Genomic DNA, 19753 nt, shown 5'->3' with positions numbered 1-19753 from the left:
TTTGCGGGTGACGAAAATGTTCTAAAATTTATTATGGTAATGGTTGTACAATTCTGTGAATATACTAAAAGAGACTGAATTGTATACCTTAAGTGGATGAATTGTATGGTTATGAAGAGCTATTAAAAAATAAATAAGTGGATGAATTTGGGGAATTTTTGGAGGTGGAGCTGACAGATTTTACTGATGAAATAACTGAAAGCATAGGAGATTAGAGACAAGAGCCAAAATTTGTATTTACAAAATTTGTATTTGTAAGAGTGACAAATATTTCATTTCTTTTCTCAAAATCTGCGTGTTTATTTCCTGAGAAGGCAGACTATGAACAACCTCATAAGGAGGTGATTGTTTTCTTCATTTTTGCCCAAGTACTATGTTCATCTAAAGCAGGCTGAACTCAGTTATGTTCACCATGTTAAAATACACAAGAGTTTGTGGTTTAAAAAAAAAAAAATCCCAGATTCCTGAGTTTAGAAGAGTTACTTTTCTAAAAAAACTCAAAGATTCTTATTTATTAGGATGTTTTTGTGTCCTCTAGTAGTAATGACTTACTACTTAAAGACCTGAGTGGTTTCTGCTCTATTGGCATTTTGTAAATAAAGGAAGGAATGTATTCAGGAAAAATCCCCACAGAACAAAAGCAAATTATATCAGAGTAGGCCTGCACTCAGGAAAGGCTGGTTTTGGAATAAGCATATCAACATGACCACAGTTTCCTTCTCTTAGAATAAAACTTTATTTTCCTCTAATTACTGGCAATTTCTGACCCAGATAAAACAAACAACTGCAGTTTGCATGGCTCTCTCATATGTCAGGATACTAAATAATAACATTAATAGCAAGCATTTAAGTGTTCTCTGCGTCTCAGGCTCTGTTCTAAGCGCTTCACGTGTACTTCCTGACTCTCCACAACAACCCTGTTTTGTGGGTTCATTTATTTTTGTCCCCTTGAAGATGAGGAATTGAGATACCCACAGGTTACGTTTACCAGTCACTTGGCTAGTAAATGGTGAAGCAGGATCTGAACCTAGGCACTCCTCCACTTACTAAGTTAAGTTCTCTTCAGTCACTCACCCGGCACTGCTGCTCATATTCATTTCTCATCTGTGTCAGCCTCTCTTCTTGCAGGAAGAATTCAGCACTGCTGGGATCAAGGTCACCAAACTAGAAAATGGGAAGTGCAAAGTTGTCATTTTTCCCAAGTGTCCTTCTTTGACCTATAAAATACCAAAGGCCCCAGTTTCTGGTGTTCACTCAATCTCTGAAGTATGAAAGGAATGTGACTTTTGAACAGAAACACCATCCACTGAATGATGGAAAGAACATTCTAGAGTGATGTGTTCAACTAAAGCAGAGATCCTTTCTCAGAGCCATGCAAAGTTTTCCTCGTATAAATTAAATCCCTGCAAAAGTTGACAACTTCCTTTAGTCACATAAATAATTCCATAATAGACATTTTCTTAGTGGCACTGCTTCTGGTCTTTTGAGTAAACTACATTTCGGGGTTACCTTTCAGGAAATCACATTTAAACAGATTTACCTTTTCTGCCAAAACATTTTCCAAATTTCGCTGAAGTTTGTTTGTCAGACTCTCATACTCTGCCAACTTCTCTGCGTTCTCCAGAAGCTCATTTTCTAGACGACTGTTTTCCTGAAGAAATTTGGGGAAATTACGTGGATTAAAAAGGAAGCTGTTGGACCACTTTATATGATGCATAAATCAATGCTCTAGATTGAGAAAGTTTCAGTACGTTAGACGAGAAAAAGTAAATATTAAAAAAAAAATGTTTATCTTATAAGCCCAAAGCATGCCTCTTCTTTTTCTTGATCCTACAGAACCATGCTATCCAATAGCAGGCACTAGCAGTCCCAGGTAGAGGAGCTGTGAGTATGAAATACTCACCAGATTTTGAGGATTTAGAACAAAAATGAAAAAAAAAGAAAGCTCAATAACAGGTTTTCTATATTAATTACAAGTCAAAATGATAATATTTTAGAGATAACAGATTAAAATGATTTAACATTAAATTCATCTGTTTCTTTTTACCTTTTAATGTGGCTGTCTGAAAATTTGAAATTACATATATGACTTGCATTGTACTTCTATTTGACAGCTTTGCAATTGAAAATTTAATGACATGAAAAGCATTCTCATTAGGATGTCAAATAAAAGATTGATTGCAGAATACCATGTTTATTTGACAGCAAAAGAGAACTCAGAAAAACTACAAAAAGGAGAATATCTCCAACAATTTTCATTTAATGATGATATAGACATGGTTTATATTTAATTTACAATTTGATTTTGGTTTAAAGACATAAAAGCTGCTGCTGCTGCCAAGTCGCTTCAGTAGTGTCCGACTCTGTGCGACCCCATAGACGGCAGCCCACCAGGCTCCCCTGTTCCTGGGATTCTCCAGGCAAGAACACTGGAGTGGGTTGCCATTTCTGTCTCTGTCTCTAATGCATGAAAGTGAAAAGTGAAAGGGAAGTCGCTTAGTTGTGTCCGACTCTCAGAGACCCCATGGACTGCAGTCTACCAGGCTCCGCCGTCCATGGGATTTTCCAGGCAAGAGTACTGGAGTGGGTTGCCATTGCCTTCTCCAATATAAAAGCTACACATACAGTTTTTTCATAATTTATGTTTAAATTATTATAATAATATGTCAACCTTGGTCCACAAAATGTGGGGTTTTTTTCTGTATGTTTTCAAGGCATATCTTGCCAAAATATAGAGATGATATATTTCTTTTTAGAAAACTTTTTATTTTATATTAGGGTATAGTCAATTAACAAAATGTTGTGGTAGTTTCAGGTAAACAGCAAAGGGACTCAGTCACACATATACATGTATCCATTCTCCACCAAGCTCTCCTCTTATCCAGGCTGCCACATAATATTGAGCAGAATTCCATGTGCTATACAGTAGGTCCTTGTTGGTTATCTATTTTAAGTCAGCAGTATATACATGTCCATCCCAAACTCCCTAACTATCCTTTCTCCCCTATCCTTCCCACCAGCACCCATAAGGTCATTCTCAAAGTCTGTGAGTATGTTTCCGTTTTGTAAGTTTATTTGTATTAATATCATCTCTTTTTAGATTCCACATATATGGGATGTCATAAGATATTTTTCCTTCTCTGTCTGATTTACTTCACTTAGTATGATACTCTCTAGGTCTATCCATGTTGCTGCAAATGGCACTACTTTGTTCTTTTTAATGGCTGAGTAATAGTCCATTGTTTATATGTACCACATCTTCTTTATCCATTCCTCTGTCAATGGACATTTAGGCAGAGCCAATGTGTTTTAAATATATTCTTGTTCACACCCTTATACAGTTAACATGTAGTGAAAAAGCATGTGCTTGAAGTGTTTAAAAAAGAAAACTACCTTCCCCCCAAATGACAACTCTAGAATTCTAATCTTTCAAAGTATGTCTATATTTAGATGTTAAAACAATCAGGAGCAATCTCTGTGAACTGGGCCTGTGTTGGTGCTTTGGAAACTGAGAAGTCAGCTTCTGTTGCTGACCACAGGGAACACACAACTGGGGCCATGGCAGGGGAGACAGATATGGATACAATTACCTAAGATGTGATAGAAAACATGCTATCTTCTGGCAAGAAAAAAAAGTAAGTGTAATGGGAACGAATAAGCAATTTGGCCTGCAGTGTTGGAGAAAGCAGTGAGGAGCCTGAAAGCCCACCGAGAAACTGAAATCACTGACAGCAGGTGCAGCAGAGGTCGGGCGTGGACTTGGGGCTTGCTGGCAAGACCTGAGGTTAGGAAGGTAGGAGCGTGAACCCCTTTTCAGGGCCCTTCAGCGCTGCCAAGTTGCACTTTTACAAAGGGTATAGCATGATTTTTAAATGTTCTTCAGTAAGATGGCACCCCACTCCAGCACTCTTGCCTGGAAAATCCCATGGACGTAGGAGCCTGGTAGGCTGCAGTCCATGGGGTCGCAAAGAGCCAGACACAACGGAGCAACTTCACTTTCACTTTTCACTTTTATGCATTAGAGAAGGCAATGGCAACCCACTCCAGTGTTCTTGCCTGGAGAATCCCAGGAACAGGGGAGCCTGGTGGGCTGCCGTCTATGGGGTCGCACAGAGTCGGACGCAACTGAAGCGACTTAGCAGCAGCAGTAAGATAACTCTGGTGACCAGGTGGAGGGAGGCTGGATAGATGGAAGAAAGGATGCACATAAGTCAGTTGAGAAATTGTGATGAATTCCAAACCTGTTCAGAGGCTGTGGAAATGGAGAAATGGGATAAATCTGAGAAGGCTTTCAGAGCATCAGCAGGACTCAGAAACCGAGAATGCAGGATGACCAAGGACGGTGACTTCTATGGCTTACAGCACAGAGTGGTGATGGAGATTAGGGTGAAAATTCAGGAGAGGAAGCAGTTTGATGGTTAGGGAGGTAGAACTGGCTCAGTTTCTGATGTGTGGAGTTTCAGGAACCTTTCATAACCTCAACAAAACTAACTATTCCATAGGTTCTTATTACTTTCAGATACAGTATATGCAGCAACTCACTCAATCTCCACATGAATGCTATGAGGTAGGTACTATGATGGTCACTCTCCTGTACGTTAGGAAACAGGCTTGAGTAACCTGATCAAGGTCTCCTGTAAGTAGTGGGATCCAGATTGGAACCAGGCAGCCTTGCGTTCAGACCCCTCCCAAGACCTGAGAGGGTCCCGCCCACCTTCAGCTCCAGCTGACACTGTACCACATAACCAGATGTCAGAGCTCCATAAAGAGAAGGATCACTTCCTCTACTGAGGCACAGAAAATAAGAGGAGGACGTGCAAGGGAAAAGGTAGATTTGGGAGCAGAGAAATAAAGTGGATGGTCTCTATGTGGCAGGAAAAAAAAAGCCATCTGCTAAGGATGAGGAAGGGGACAGCATCAACCAGGTATCAAACAGGCCTGAGGACTCACTGCAACTTCAGCAGGGAAGAACAAGATATGCTGTTGGCAAACCAGAAGCCTGGACACCCCTGAAACCTGGATCCCAGTGGGGCTCTACTATGTCCGGGTGTTGACCCAGACTTAAGAGCCCTGTGCAGACTTGTCCTCTTACAGAGCTGTGGTTTTCCATGAGGTGTTCCCAGAAGGCACACAGACCATATAACTAAGAGGATAATTACCTTCAAAGAGAGGGCGAGGCGGTCCCGGATGTAATTCTCTTCTGTTTTTGCCTTTTCAATTTCTTGCTCAAGTTCCAAACGCTGCTTGCCCACCTGTTGCAGGATCTGTTCTCTCTCCTTTCGAAACTCATTCTTTAAGGCTGCTATTCGCTCCTTGTACTCTTCATCCAGTTTCCTGTGAGAAGGAAAGATTGACAGGCTGCCATCAAGTCCCTGAGAGGTCCCCCTGTAGAGCCACCAAAAACGGAAAGAGTCACAGAGATGGGGAGCTCCTTGAGAAAGTATCCAGTGAGCCCTGCTTTCCTGTAGGCTTGGCCACACCTAAGTCACCCCAGCCAGGTGTGGCCAAGCAGGCAGGCAGGCAGGCAAACCCCACTGTTCTGGGCCAGGGTGGTGGGAAAGGAGGGCCCTGGCCCCACCCATCACACCTGAGGTTGTACTCATTCCGCCGCTCTATGGCTGCGTGGTGATCGTCCACCTCTGAGGCCATTAGAGACTTCAGCTTCTCAGCTTTGTCCAGATCAGACCTTAGCTTCTCTTTTTCTCTGAGCATCTGATCAACTCTCTCCCTAGAACCAGAAAGAAACAAAGTTATAAGGGAGACTGTTACTAGGCAACAAGTAGACCCAAAAAAATTCTCCTCTGGCTTACTCCAATACAAAAACAAAACCAAGACAACCAGAACCCTTCCCAAACACAAAGACATTCCACAGCCCTTTTCAAAAGCCTACATGCAGATCTAAGCTCTACCTCACTTTCACAGAAGTGAGATGATAGGCGATTAGCCATCACTGCCTTCAGAATGGAAGGATACACGCCACAGGCATCTGAAGGACTTGCTCAACAAGTAGGAAAGGGAAAAGAGCAGGTGAGCTTTCTGCTCAACTCACAGCAAATGCCGAATCTCAGCCTTAAAACTGGCCAGAGCTGCCTGGTGAATGCTGTTCTTGGTGACCAAAAGTTCATTTTCAAGAGCCAGTGTCAACTCTGTCAAGTTGACATTTCCATCCAGGCTAAAATCCAAGGCCTAGAAATCAGAACAAGTTCAAGATAATCACAAGTTCCATCCTTAGAAAGCAGAAAATGTGAAGGTTATACAGAACTGGGGAATTGTATTTATAATCTACAAACTGGATGTTTACATTTCTTTAATAATTGCTTTGGAACAATATTCAACCTACAGCATAACTAAGGTCTCTCTAAGGAAAACATGATTATTTACGTGTTTTTAAAAAATGCTGTCTGGCATTGTAAATAAACACAATGGCAAAACTCTAATCTTTACCAACCAGAGATCAGTTAAGAAATCTCTTGTCAATAATTTAGGGGTTAAAAACATGAAGTCAGCAACACTCCTGGTTAAAGGGGGTAGGAAAAGTTATCTCTCATGTCTGAGATCTTGTGAACAGAAGAATCATTAAGGAGAAATCAAATCAAATCACAAACAGAATTTTTCAACCCTTCCCAACTTGTCATTTGCCTGCCATTTCAGTTGCCACACCTTCAGGATCTCCTGGCTGTTCTCAATGCCTTCTTCCTGCCAGGTGTCAAGTATCCTCTCCACTGATGCATAGCCCATCCCATCATCCAGGCAGGAGAAGACCCGGAAACCAGTGGTACTCATCATCGCAGATGGGGTGGTGGTCCGTCGTCCACTCTCATCAAAAGACTAGAAGAAGAAAGAGACTTAAGCAAGCTCAGGCATTGCAACATGATGTTGGTCAAAACCAAACGCAGTCAGTCCTGACCACAAGCGGCAGAGCCATGCTTCTCTCATTTATACTGCTAGGATAAAAAGCCATGTGGCCCCTTTGATCTTCCTTTCCCAAGTCAGTCAAGAATGCAAAGCTGATCAACAGCTGACCTGGCAGAGAGAATCCTGCATACAGACGAGATGCATCTCTACTTTAACATCAGCTTCCTTCTGGCCCACAGCTAACAAGAAGGGGCATAATTAGTGGTCTTCCTACTATAATTTATGGTCATTTCTCAAACCCAACTTCCCCAGTGGTTTAGTCTTTCTTTTCTGCTCTTCTTTTGCTTCTCTTTCTCCTCAGTATTTTTCTTCAGACAGCAGATTAACTCACTAGAAATTATTCAAATGGATGTTAACTTTACTCCCAAAGAATCCACTTCCTATTTATTTCTTACCTGCATGGAGATGTGCCTTTTCAATTGTCTATATGGGGTAGATGCTGATGGTGTAAGAGGTTTTCCATTTTTGAACAAGCCATAGAAAAAATCTTCTACACTCATCATACCATCAGGATCAAGATTATGGAAGACTTCTTCAAGCATCTAGAAAAGGGTAACCATATATCTTAACTATTTCTCTCAAAAAACCCCCACGAAGTCCAAAGTACACTTCTAGTCCCAAGTGGCTCAGTGGGAAACAATTCACCTGCCAATGCAGGAGACGCCGTTTCGATCCCTCAGTCTAAGGAAATGGCAACCCATTCCAGTTATTCTTGCCTGGGAAATCCAATGTACAGGAGAGCCTGGCAGGCTACAGTCCATGGAGTCACAAAGAATCGGACACGACTTAGTGATTAAACAACAAAGCCAGTAGATACTGGCACCACTCTTGATCCCAGGGCTCCAGAAATATGACATGTCCCTTTATTCTCACTTCACTAAATATATTTCCCTTTCTAGTAATGTCCTCCCCCCTCACAGAAACTAAATAAAATTCATTTTCAACATCTTCATAACTTTATGCAACTTAGAAATTAACTGTTTCCTCTTTTGCTCATACTCTTAGAACAGGTTATCTTTAACGTTACTATGCATTATCTTGTGAGTTGAAGAATTACTGAAAAATATAAAGATATAGCTTCCCAGTGTTGTAACAGAAGAAAACAGACATTCATTAAGCCATTATATTATGGGGACTCCACATGATATTTTGCTTATATGAAATTTTGGAAACTAGCATAATTGGGTCTGGGACAGATTCCAATGATTTAAGAGCTTGGGTCTGAAACCCATGCCTTGGAATTTAGAACATTACTTGGAACCACACTGTGGTGTTTGGGGTTTTTAATTTTTCTTTAATGCTTTTGCACAGCAGAAATGAGGACTGGATAGGAAGAATTTCACGTGTGTGCAATAGAAGTGCTTCGAGAGATGTGAAGAGAAGGAAATTCTGCCTGACTATTTTGCCCCCTCTGACAGTAATCAAGTGGTCCTCATCTTACGGAGTCCCTTGTAGAGGCGTGCCTGGGAGATGGTTTGTTCCCTAACTCACAGAGGAATGGAAAAGGGAATAAAGCAACATAAATCACAGACACCACAAAATAGGGAGGGAAAGCAAAGCCCTCCATTCTCACAGTCAGCTTCCTATCTGGGGGGCTGAAATTTTTCTATAGGACATGACCCCAGTGTACAAAGCAGAAATCACCTGAGGATCTCGTTAAAGTGCAGATTGATGTAGTTAAATCTGGGGCTGAGGCCTGGGAATTCTACATTTCTAAAAAGATGATGCCTAATTTGCTGAGTAGCAAGGAACTGAATAAGCAACAAACTTACCATTAGTGCCTGCAACTGGGTCCCTTCTAACAAAAGCCTCTTTGTAACAAATCCTCAAATTTTCAATATTTATTTCCTAACTCTGGACTATTGCTAGGACTCCTGTCATCTCCTAATTGTTGATTCTATCCCTCAGCTAAGTGCTTGCAGCACTTCTTTTATCTTGAATGCTTTTTTTCCAATTCATATCCAATGGGAAACATCTGTCTCTCTTCTTGTTTTTCTACCACTTCCTCTGGAGAGGATTCCAAAACAAAACCATTTTAAAGGGTGGAAGTCTTCGGAAGAAGCAACAGTTCCTATAGAGAATCATACGAAGAAACAGATGGAAAGATATTTTGGGCAAAATTCGGAGGTTGCCAAGCTCCCTTAGATTCTCTGTCTCATTTTTATCAAACAAAAGAACACTTTCTTAGAGGACTAGGCTTTCAGGACTGTCAAGCCAGAAGTCATAGTAAAATCCAGCAGTGATGACTGAAGTTAACCAGCATATTTTGCCTTTAACCTTAGCTCCACATTGGTTGGCCCTGTAACCTTGGCCAAATCAATGTACAGCTTCCTGACTGCCTAAACACCCATCACCTGATCCATTCCAAGTGGTGGAGTAAGCAAGTCCTGCCAGTTATTAGACACGGAGGTGTGGGCAAGTGGTGAGTAAATGAATGTCGATTCAGAAGAGGACAGAGGGACTGGGTTGGACTGATAAGAATGCAAATCAGTGGGATACACCCTGCAGTCTCTGCAGGAGCTGAATCTAGAGCCCTGAGGACATTCTTCCTGCCTATCACCAGCCAGGTCTTTCCCAATGTGTAAGTTGGGAAATAGCCAGAGGGGCCAGGAAGGTGATATAAATGAATGAGGCAGGATGGTCTTGAGACATTTTTAAAAGGCTACTTGGAAGCCTTTTAAAGCAGTGAATGGAACATCTGAGTGCATGCCCTGTCCAAAGGGGCGAGCCGCTTCTCATTACCAGAAAAATGGAGCCAAATCTTCTGATTTTCAGGGGAAAAAAGTCCCGATTTTAAAAAGTATAGCAAATAGCTCAATTTTTAAACATTGTGTAGGCCCCATGGTCTTTGGGTCATATCTGGCCTCTGGACTTCCCAGGTGGCTCAGTGGTAAAGACTCCTCCTACCAAGCAGGAGACCCAGGTTTGATCCCTGGAGAAGGAAATGGCAGCCCACTCCAGCATTCTTGCCTGGAAATCCCACAGAGGAGCCTGGTGGGCTACAGTGCCTGGGGCTGCACGAGTCAGACATGACCTGGTGACTGAACAACAGGATGACAGTCTGCTTTCACTGCCCTACAGCCATCCCGGCTTCTGGAAGGCAGGGTACCAGCTTCAGCTATAAGGTAGTCAATCTAGTTTCCCTGATGACGGCAACAGGCGGCCATGGCCTCTTTCTTTATTTATAAAATGTGGGGCGACTAAATCTAAAATTGCTTTCCGTTGTAAAATTCTAGGATTCCAAGCTGTGTGTTGGTGAGATCATCATGAACTTTCAGCTCCTCTGTGGTCTAGAGCTAGTAGTACAAAAGCACTATAGTATTTCATGATTTTGGCAGGGAGGAAAAACACTAAGTAAAAGCTACATTCAATTAGCAATCCTTCACTCATCCTCACAGCAGAGGAGAATAAATGTGCTGCTTCTTTTCCTGGAAACTCCACCACAGAAGAAAATGCAACTCCGCATAAACAGCTACAGTTTATTCCAAGATTTGTTCTTAGATAAATAATCCAAGTTTGTGCAATATTTCTTGGCAAAAACAACCCAAGGTTCTGTACACTGCACTGGTTTATAATTTAGGAGGATGAATTTGATTTTATGACTCAACAGTCACCACTGATTAATAAACGACTGTGGAGCCATTAAAAGGCAGTCAGAGAGTGTGCAATGGTCACATACACAGGGAGAAGGAGGAGGGAGAACTTTTCTGCAAGCTAGGCTGCTTGGAAGCTTTTGATAATAAATCTCAATCTGGTTTAGGAAAATAAAACCACTTATCCTCTGAGCAAGCAGATAACATGGTTTTGAATACCATTATAATCAAAGTTTCCCAAAGCTTGTACAACTGTAGCCCTAACCTCTAAGTCCCTTCAATCCTTATTTTCAACTCTTTGAAAGACGTGTCTTGGAATTAATTACATTCTTTTGTTTCATGGCTGTTCATGCACCCAGTCCTGCCACCCCTCTTAATTTTTTAGACAATGTAAAGTTGAGAATTTTACCAAGCAAGAGCATCTTGGGGGCTTCTTCAAGGCCCTTTTTGTTGTACGTTTTCAAAACCACCAACCTACCTTTTTCCATTTCCTCATGACCAGATTATTGTGGTGACTCCTGGCTGGTGTCCTAATCTATGGCTCTCTTTATACCTATATACTCCATAAAAGAAGTTCAGACCACCCTTAGCAAGTAAGTTTTTCCAATATATTATGTAATCTGTTAAAGAAACCAGGGATGATAGGGAGATTGTCTCTCCAAAGACTAAACTTATCAGCCTGGGCTTCAAAGTATTTGCCCAACTCAACTCTCCTGAACTCTCTGCCTTGTCCTGCCTCCACACCTTTCTCACATCTGACTCTGTGAATGCCACATCTACAAATAGACTGACATCATGGCTACAGTGAGCTGGTGTCTAATAATAATGTGAGGTAACATGCTTAGCACAGTGAGGTACACACAGTTTGGGTTTGGTAATTATCAGCTATTGTCAGTTTTTTTTTTTCCCCACAACAAACATAAGCTCCTCAGAGACAGAAACGTGACGGCTGACTTGCCAGGAAAAAAAGAGCATGGAGTCTCTGTAACTTGCTGCAGGAAACCAAAACATGGCTGTTTCCAGCCTGTGGCCAGGTTAGCTTGTATCACGATTACTATTCCTGAATAAAAATACAACGCAACACTCACCTCTCCATCGACATTCTGCAAACCATACTGCTCGCAGATGGAGACCAGCTTCTTTCGGTTCAGGTGACCATCACGAGTGATCCCCAAATCTTCACAAACCTCCTGCAGTTTCTCTTCTATCCAGTCTTGGGGAGCCAAAGACCCACTCTGTGAGGCTTTCAAATCATCTGGGTTCCAAAATCTTAACTGGCCTAAAAGAAAAGCATATATTATATTGTCCCTAAAAGAACTGCACAGAGAGAGCACCTATACTCAAAGAAAAATATGCTTTTTGAAAATGAGTGAGTGAGTGAAGTTGCTCAGTCATGTCCGACTCTTTGCGACCCCATGGACTGTAGCCTACCAAGCTCCTCCGTCCATGGGATTCTCCAGGCAAGAATACTGGAATGGGTTGCTATTTCCTTCTCCAGGGGATCTTCCCGACTCAGGGATCGAACCCAGGTCTCAAGTGTTGATTTGATCCGGAAGTTCAAATGAAGTAGAACCATTGGTTCTTAGGCTGCAACGAAGGCCAAAAGGCACTCTTTTGTTCACTGACAGTTATACCCCTATAAGAAATATTCCAGTGCAGTCACGTCAAGGTTCTAAGTTTGTTTTATTTCAAAGGAAAATGTGCACAGGCTTAGGCTTTGGTGTGACTGAAAGAAAAGGCTGGTTGAGAGCCATGCTAAAGAGCTTTATACACCTTACCTCAACTATAGCTACCAGACTTTATTATCTCTACTTTCTTTCTAGTCTAAGCACTGTTTTACTGAGAAGGAAATAATTTCATGGTAAATATCATTAAATAATGATAAAAGTCTCAAGAGTGGCCTGTTTCTAAATCTTTACACATGAATATTCTGACCTATAAGCAACCTAACTTAAAAAAAAAAAAGGTTGCAAGTTATCAGTCATCTGTACATTAAGGATAGTTGATTCCCTGGTGGCTCAGCGGGTAACAAATCTGCCTGCAATGCAGGAGACCTGGGTTTGACCCCTGGCTCGGGAAGATCTTCTAGACAACAGAATGGCTACCCACTCCAGTATTCTAACCTGGAGAACTCCATGGACAGAGGAGCCTGGTGGGCTTCCATGGGGTCACAGAGCGTCAGACACAATTGAGCAACTAAGCACATATTAAGGATAAATTCTACTTGAGGATACAAGGATCAGCCTACTTATTTAAAAATAAATATTTTTTCTCTATGAAAATTTCTCACTTCTAGTTAAGATTTCTACTTTCACATTAGAGATTCTGTCAAGTCATTACTTAAACATGAGCTAATTATTGGCATGATACTGTGTGCCTGCAAGAACCTTGGAGGGCTGAGAAGAGTATTTAGTGCTACCCCTACTATTTATTTTAATAAATAGACATTAAGCCTATTACTGCTGTGTCTTTACAGGTTGGAGACCTAGACAATTTGTAATTACACTTAAGTACAGTTAATCCAGGGTAGGCTGTGAAGTGGGCGGAGATCTGTCAGCTGAACCACAGTGCCATCTGCTGGTGAGGACATCACCATGAAACTTGTCAAGGGATGCATTTAATCAGTAAATCGTTTAGGATGGTTTATAGATTAATGTGAAAGTCTATGTAAGACAGTAATTAACCCATAAGTGAAATTCCACATCTCCGCTGCCATATCTTGCATGATGTTAAATGCAATGATTTAAAACTATGAGCTATCAATTGGGAATGAATTTTTTGTTGCTGTTGTACTTCAGGTTGCTTCTTCGCTGGCCTCCAGCAGGTAGGACTGTAAGGAAGGAGGGAAGGGCCTCGGGAAGGGGTTGCGGAGAATGCCCTGTGAATGTCCCAGGCCAGCCCGGCACACCCTCAGTTCCTACCTTCCGCTTCATACTCCTCGCTGCGCTGCGTCTTCCAGTGCTAGAGGAGGCAAGAGGAGGGGGTTAGTGTGCTTCAGAACTAAGCCTGCTCTTCCAAGACCAGATCACTCTCTGGCTCTGATGTCATCATCTGAGTAAGTCGCATGATTCAGGACCCTCTAGTGCATTTATCCAGGCAGGCTCTCCTCAATCAGTGAGCCAACAGAGAGCAGATGCCTAAGAAATACCACACAGCCTTCTGCAGCATCTCACCAAGGATTTGCCTTGTGAGCTGATGTCACTTATTCAATAGCAAAACCTAGCACAACCAATAAAATCAGGCCAAAGCCAATATTCAGAATCCATCAACTGAGAAGAGTTTATACACATGCCTTTATGAGTTCTTCAATAAATGTTTAATAGGTGTGAGGTATTATGCTACGTCTTTGGAAAACAACCATGAACAGGAAAAGCATAGTTCTTCTCTCATGAGGTTTATATGCTGGCAAAGTCATGCAGACAAGAAAAGAGAAAGCGCAATTTTGTCGTGTATTGAGTGCTACTGTGGGGGAGTTCAAGAATGGGTACCTAACTAGGATATCCTTCAGCCTTGGAAGTTCAGGGTAGACTTCCTGAAAGAAGCAAGATCTGACTGAGACCTGAGGGGTCAGCTGGAGACAGCCAAGTGGAAAGAAAGGAGCACTGACTGTTTGCTGACCCATGAGACAAGAATGAGACAGGTGTGCTTGTGGCACAACGAGGAGACAGAGGTGCAGCCCCAAACAGGTAGGCTAGAAAGCTCACGTTAAAATGTACATTATCAGTGAATTACTACATTAAAAACAGTGAAATGGATCTGCACCGGATCATTTTGCCCCTTATCCTGCTATGTTCTACTGAGTCTTTTCCAAGTCACAGCACACAGGTGTAGTTTGTATATTACACAAAAGCACCCAAACCAGGGCACCCAAAATCCAGTCGGAACCAAAATCCAGTCCTTGCTCCACAAGCCAAGCATGGCACAGATCTGCTTCCAACCAGTGGCCATGAGAAGGTACACAGTGATCTTTGGCCTCATCAGCAAGCTTCCTAATTACTCCTTAGGAGGTTCCACAACCATCGCAGTCAGGTAACCCTGTTGAGAAAAGTTTATCCCCTTTTAAAACCTGCTGCTGTCTCAGCAAAGATCCAGCTTTATGAGTGTAGCTACCTTTGATAACTACCATTGAAGCTACCTTTGCAAAGAGTCGACTCATTGGAAAAGACCCTGATACTAGGAAAGATTTCAGGCAAAAGGAGAAAGGGGCAGCAGAGAATGAGATGGTTAGACAGCATCACCAACTCAATGGACATGAATTTGAGCAAACTCCACAGTGGAGGACAGAGGAACCTGGCGTGCTGCAGTCCCTGAGGTCGCAGAGTCGGACACGACTCAGTGACTGAACAACAGCCTTTGATAACACGTAAATAACCAGCCCACTTTCCTTGGTGGCTGAACCGCACAAGGGGAACTTATTTCTTAGATTCTCGAACTCAACAGGAAAACAAACCTAATTAACTCTCGTCTCCAGAGCTTGGATTCCTCACGGCAGATAGTGCGCAATCTAAAATTCTTAGGTTAAACGTTGACTTCTTTTAGTAACTTGTTCAAGTTGATATGAGTTGAAGTTCCTGCAGCCAACCTAGGCACATCTATTTTGCTCCTCTCTTCTTAACTGAAGGACAACCATCTACCAGGATTTCACAGCTCCATATTTCACTCAGAAAGATACTGCAGAGAGCACTGATTCAAAGAGCTCACCAGGATTCACCACACTAACCTGAAACCCCAAACTGCCAGTGCTGAGATAAGTTATTCTCGCCATAGACAGACATTCAAAGGCTATAATTCAAATATACTCACTACAACTCACAGATTACAACTCAAAGTCACTAAAACAGATGATAAGTCTATGGACTGTGGCACAATGTGATTTTTAGTTGACTGTGATTACAATTTTATTGGCCCACATTTCCACACCGCAAACCTGACAAATGGATGATGTGTTGGGGGGTGGGGAAGGAGCAATGGAGGAAACAGACCTCCAGATTTTTCTTACACTATTGTTTCTAGGCAGAATTCAATTGTTTTAATTTGTAAAGTATACATTTTTATGCCCCCCTAATAAAAGCAGCCTGCCTGTCTATCCCTCCACATTTATTTCTCAACCAACAGACCAAATGACTTAAATGCTCATATTATTGCAGCACCCAAAGTGGTGAAAATTCATCATTCAGCATGTAAGTTGGAAACACCCTAAAATGAAATCTATTCAGTCCACCTGAAACAAATAAAGTAGGTTTCTGAACCCAGGCTTACCTACTGGGTTTGAGCTTGAACAAATTTCTTAATCTCTTTTGCCTCAGTTTCTCTATCTATAAAATGGGAATAAAGTAGTACATATTTCACAGAGCTGGGTAAAAATGCCTAGAATTGTGCCTGGCACTAAATAAGCAAATAAAATTTGATATTATTTTTCTTGGACATATGTTTATGTAGTACATGTTAAATTTATATTTGCAGTTTCTTTTCATTCCCATGTTTAAACTTACAGGATTAATTTGATTGCCCTTGGGAGGTATTGGTTATTTATATAAATTTGTAAGAAAAATGCCAAGCGTCCAGCAGATATGCAAAGAATACAGACAATTCACATAAGAGGCAACCTAATTAAATATGGGGAAAGGTTCATTTTAGCAGCAATCAGAGATGCATAAATTAAAACCAAGCAATCATTTTGTTCCCATTAAATTAGCCAAGTATTTAAGATATGACTCCTATTACCAACAAGGTTATGATTTAAAATAGGCCTGTTTGGGAAAGAAAATAAAATAGACCTATTGATGTTATTGGAAACAATACAAATGAATATTACTTTTTAGTAAAGGAAATGACTTTATGTATCAAAAGCCATGAAAATGTTCATGCTTTCTGATCCAATTTCATATGCTTTCTGATGGTAAAAGTAAAATACTGAAAACAATTTAAAAACAATGGGGCATAAAGTATAATAACACATCATAATGTAGTCATTATATAATTATAAAACCATGTTGGAGCATGAAATACATCTGACGAAATGTTAAATGAAGGACCACAACAAAAATGCCATCAACACTATGCCACTGGAAAAAAAAAACATTTATACAATTAGACAAAGACTGGAAGGAAACAGAGACAATAAATATATATTTAGTTGAGGGAATGTGGGAAACAATTTCATTTCCTTTACTGTTATAAATGTTGTTTATACCATATAAATAGGTACAACTTCACTACTTCTTTTGCCCACCTGCCCTCGAATTCTCACTGAATGAATTCCCTGTGACCTGGGGGTGGGGGGAAGGGAAACTTCTGCCCCTGGGTATGTACCACTCTGCTAGTCAGCAAGGTCCTCCTGCACTATGACTTGTGATCCGGAGACCAGGCTCAGTGGGAAGTCCAGGTGCTTCCAGGAGGGTAAAAGCTGCTGCTGCCAATGCCTCTTAAATTCAGCAGCATGTAGGAAGATCAGGGACACTCATCTGAGACCTGCCTTGGGGACTGTGACCAGAGTCATCCAAAGAGGCCCTCTTCAGACAGCCTAATCAATAGCATCAGGTACAGCAATTTAAGTGATTTCACGCAAACTCTTAGGGTGAGTGGTGACATGGTAAGGAATAACTTATTTTAACATCTCCAGGGGTATTCCAAGTATTTCTCTACAGCCCTGTGTAAGAAGCACAGATCCAGCTAAGACCAGCCCGGTTAGAAGGGGAAGCAAACTTATCCTAAGGGCTACATTTTCATCCCAAGACCACTTCAAATGGAGATTGAGTTTACCACCCAGATGTTTTGCTATGCTTCTTCCCAGTCTCCCCCACAGGTCTGTTCCTTTAAGGGGAGATAAACACATTACATAGAGGCTGAATGTTTGTTATTAAATTGCAATTTCAGGGGGTGAGGGTGGGAGGGAGTGAGACAATTCATTCACAGCTCATTATTTTCATTCTCACTGCCTGGAACCAGTAGTTCCAATTTAAAAGCAAGGGGGAGAGAGAGGGGAAGGCAGGTTAGAAGGTGGGGTGGGGGGGGCAGGGGGGGGGCTGGGGGGGGGCGGGCGGGGGCGGTGGTGTGGTGTGGGGTTGTTGGGATTAGATCTCTTGACTACAGGAATACCATGAATAAAAAGAGCCATCACTCTGGAACCAGGTCCTTTAATTGCTGATGCTTTCCCCAGCAGTAAAGCCTGGCAGGTAGCTTCCAGACACTGGTCTGCCCTGAGTGTTGAACACCTCTGGAAAAGTGGGAGAGGAAGGGGTGGCAATTGCTGGGATGTGTTCTCCATACTAATTAATGAAAAAAGATTTTCAACTTCTTTCCTTGAAATCTTACAATAACCTCTCACTGGAGAACGAATGGCTATTAATAAATTAAAAAAAAAAAAAAGTCCTGTGGGATCCCAGCTATTCCTGACTCTGGAGGCAAAATGGTAGCTGGGGGAGACTGCCAGGGTGAAGCTCTGCTGCTCTGTCTGCAGAGTGGGGCTGACCACCCCCTCCCATAGGGACATGGAGGCGCATGCCTGGGTCTTAGGAAATGTTAGCTCTTGTTAATATTTCAGCAAGAACAATGATGTGGTAAAGGGTTTAGGCTCCAGAGACGGATTCTTCCCTTATGGGCTATGCAAGCCTGGGCCAGTTACTTAATCCCTGTGTGCCTCAGTTTCCCAAAGGGTAAGTGAATAACAGTACCTACCTCTGAGGATGGGCTAGTATTTGGAAAGCACTTAAAACAGTGAATGCTACAAATTAAGTGCCAAGGGTCTGTTAAGTAAATAAATGTTATAGTTATTATTCCTACCACCTGGGTGTGCAACACTAGGATAAAGGCAGAGGAAAGAAATAGCAGACAGAACAGCATCAGCTTTAAGAACAAACCCAGAAGAGACTCTGTAGAAACGACAGCTTTGAGCGTGTTAGTTGTGATGAAGCAATCAACCTTTGATTCAGCAGAGGAGCGAGGCCTCCTTGGGGGGCCTCTGCACACTCTGAAGAGTGTCCCCACTGCTGGCGGGGCTCAGCAGGTCATGTGTGCTGGCCAGCAGCCTCTGTGAGAGCGTTCAGAGGGGAGGTGGTCTTAAGCTGCCTGGCCCTAAAACAGCTGCTGCAGGAAGCAGCTCCCACCACCCCACACACACACTTGAGCAGACAAAGGCAGTCCTGCACCCACCCCGCGGGCCATGCAGCTCAGCCACGCTGGTCACTGCGGTCAGCTCTCAGGCTGTCCTACAGCTGGACGAGGCTGCCCCGCACACGCGGGCCATACAGGCGGCCCTGCTCTCAGGAATGTGTCTTTTGGAGGCACACCTGCTTTGCTGGACTGCGGAGCAGATGGCCCGAGCTTCTGGGATCCCGGAGCTGCTAGCCCTGAGGCTGGGCCGGCATCTGCAGCCCGTGGGCCTGGCGTGGCCCCTGGCCACAATAGCCCAACCTCAGCCCCCAGCAGCCATCTGCTGGAGTGCAGACCTCTGTGCCCCTCAGAATGTACGGCTAATTAAAACGATTACGGCGCACACACGGGGCTATTCTTTCCCAGCAAAGGTTGCTGAGCTGAGCCGATCTCAGCAGACTTAAGCAGATTTTTTTTTTTTTTTGAAAGGGGAAAGTCTTGCAAGCCCAGAGAGAAGAGAAAGGAAATTTATTAAAGTAACAAAGCTCCCCCGACAAACTGAGCCATAGTATCCATTTTACAAGAACAGCACAGGAAGTCTCTACACAAAAACAGGATCAGTGTAGGAGAATATTTATGATGGAAACCTTAGCATTTTTAAAAGTGTGGCATCTATGGCCTATTTAACTAACAATTCTAAGTATTTATAAAGCCATGCTCTGGGCAGGTACTGGAAGCTAAGTGTGCCCAGCCAGGCTGCTACTAACCCTGCAGGGACACACTTTTGAGAACTTCATCTCTAGCTTTCCAGCATCTGAAGGTGAAGGGGCGATGAAGGGCGCCCTGACAGCCCCACACCCTAATTCTCTTAACCCAGGGACAGGCTGCTCAGTTGCAGGGCTATCACAACTAGAATGCAAATCAGTTCCTTTATCTATAAAAGCAATTAAAAGCTACAAGTAAGTGCTGGGGATAACAAGAATTAATGTATGATTTTTAAATGCATGCACATTTAGATAAGTCCTGCTGCAATGCCAAACAGCCTGAGGTACTGCCAGAGTGAAGAAATGCTGAATTTAAAGGAGTCTGAGCCTTAAGCCTTTTCTACCAAGTCTGGGGACTGGTTTCAGTTCACTGGATTTTAAAGTCCTTAA

General features: G+C 42.5%; 1 protein-coding gene across 7 annotated transcripts in view; it reads right to left on the bottom strand.

Annotated features, from left to right (window-relative positions):
- NIN (ninein) overlaps positions 1 to 19753 on the bottom strand; it is a 101062-nt gene that overhangs the window by 39420 nt on the left and 41889 nt on the right. For all 7 annotated transcript variants that reach the window (XM_061157388.1, XM_061157392.1, XM_061157387.1 and 4 more), the window contains 9 exons: positions 13430 to 13469; positions 11597 to 11787; positions 7311 to 7457; positions 6661 to 6828; positions 6050 to 6186; positions 5588 to 5728; positions 5160 to 5334; positions 1541 to 1651; positions 1075 to 1164 (listed from right to left, as the gene is read on the bottom strand). In XM_061157388.1, the coding sequence (XP_061013371.1) occupies positions 1075 to 1164; positions 1541 to 1651; positions 5160 to 5334; positions 5588 to 5728; positions 6050 to 6186; positions 6661 to 6828; positions 7311 to 7457; positions 11597 to 11787; positions 13430 to 13469 (1200 nt within the window). The remainder of the gene's footprint in view (positions 1 to 1074; positions 1165 to 1540; positions 1652 to 5159; positions 5335 to 5587; positions 5729 to 6049; positions 6187 to 6660; positions 6829 to 7310; positions 7458 to 11596; positions 11788 to 13429; positions 13470 to 19753) is intronic.

The sequence above is a fragment of the Dama dama genome, chromosome 12 (assembly GCF_033118175.1).
Source record: "Dama dama isolate Ldn47 chromosome 12, ASM3311817v1, whole genome shotgun sequence".
NCBI lineage: Eukaryota > Metazoa > Chordata > Mammalia > Artiodactyla > Cervidae > Dama > Dama dama.
This window is presented reverse-complemented; position numbering and strand designations above follow the sequence as displayed.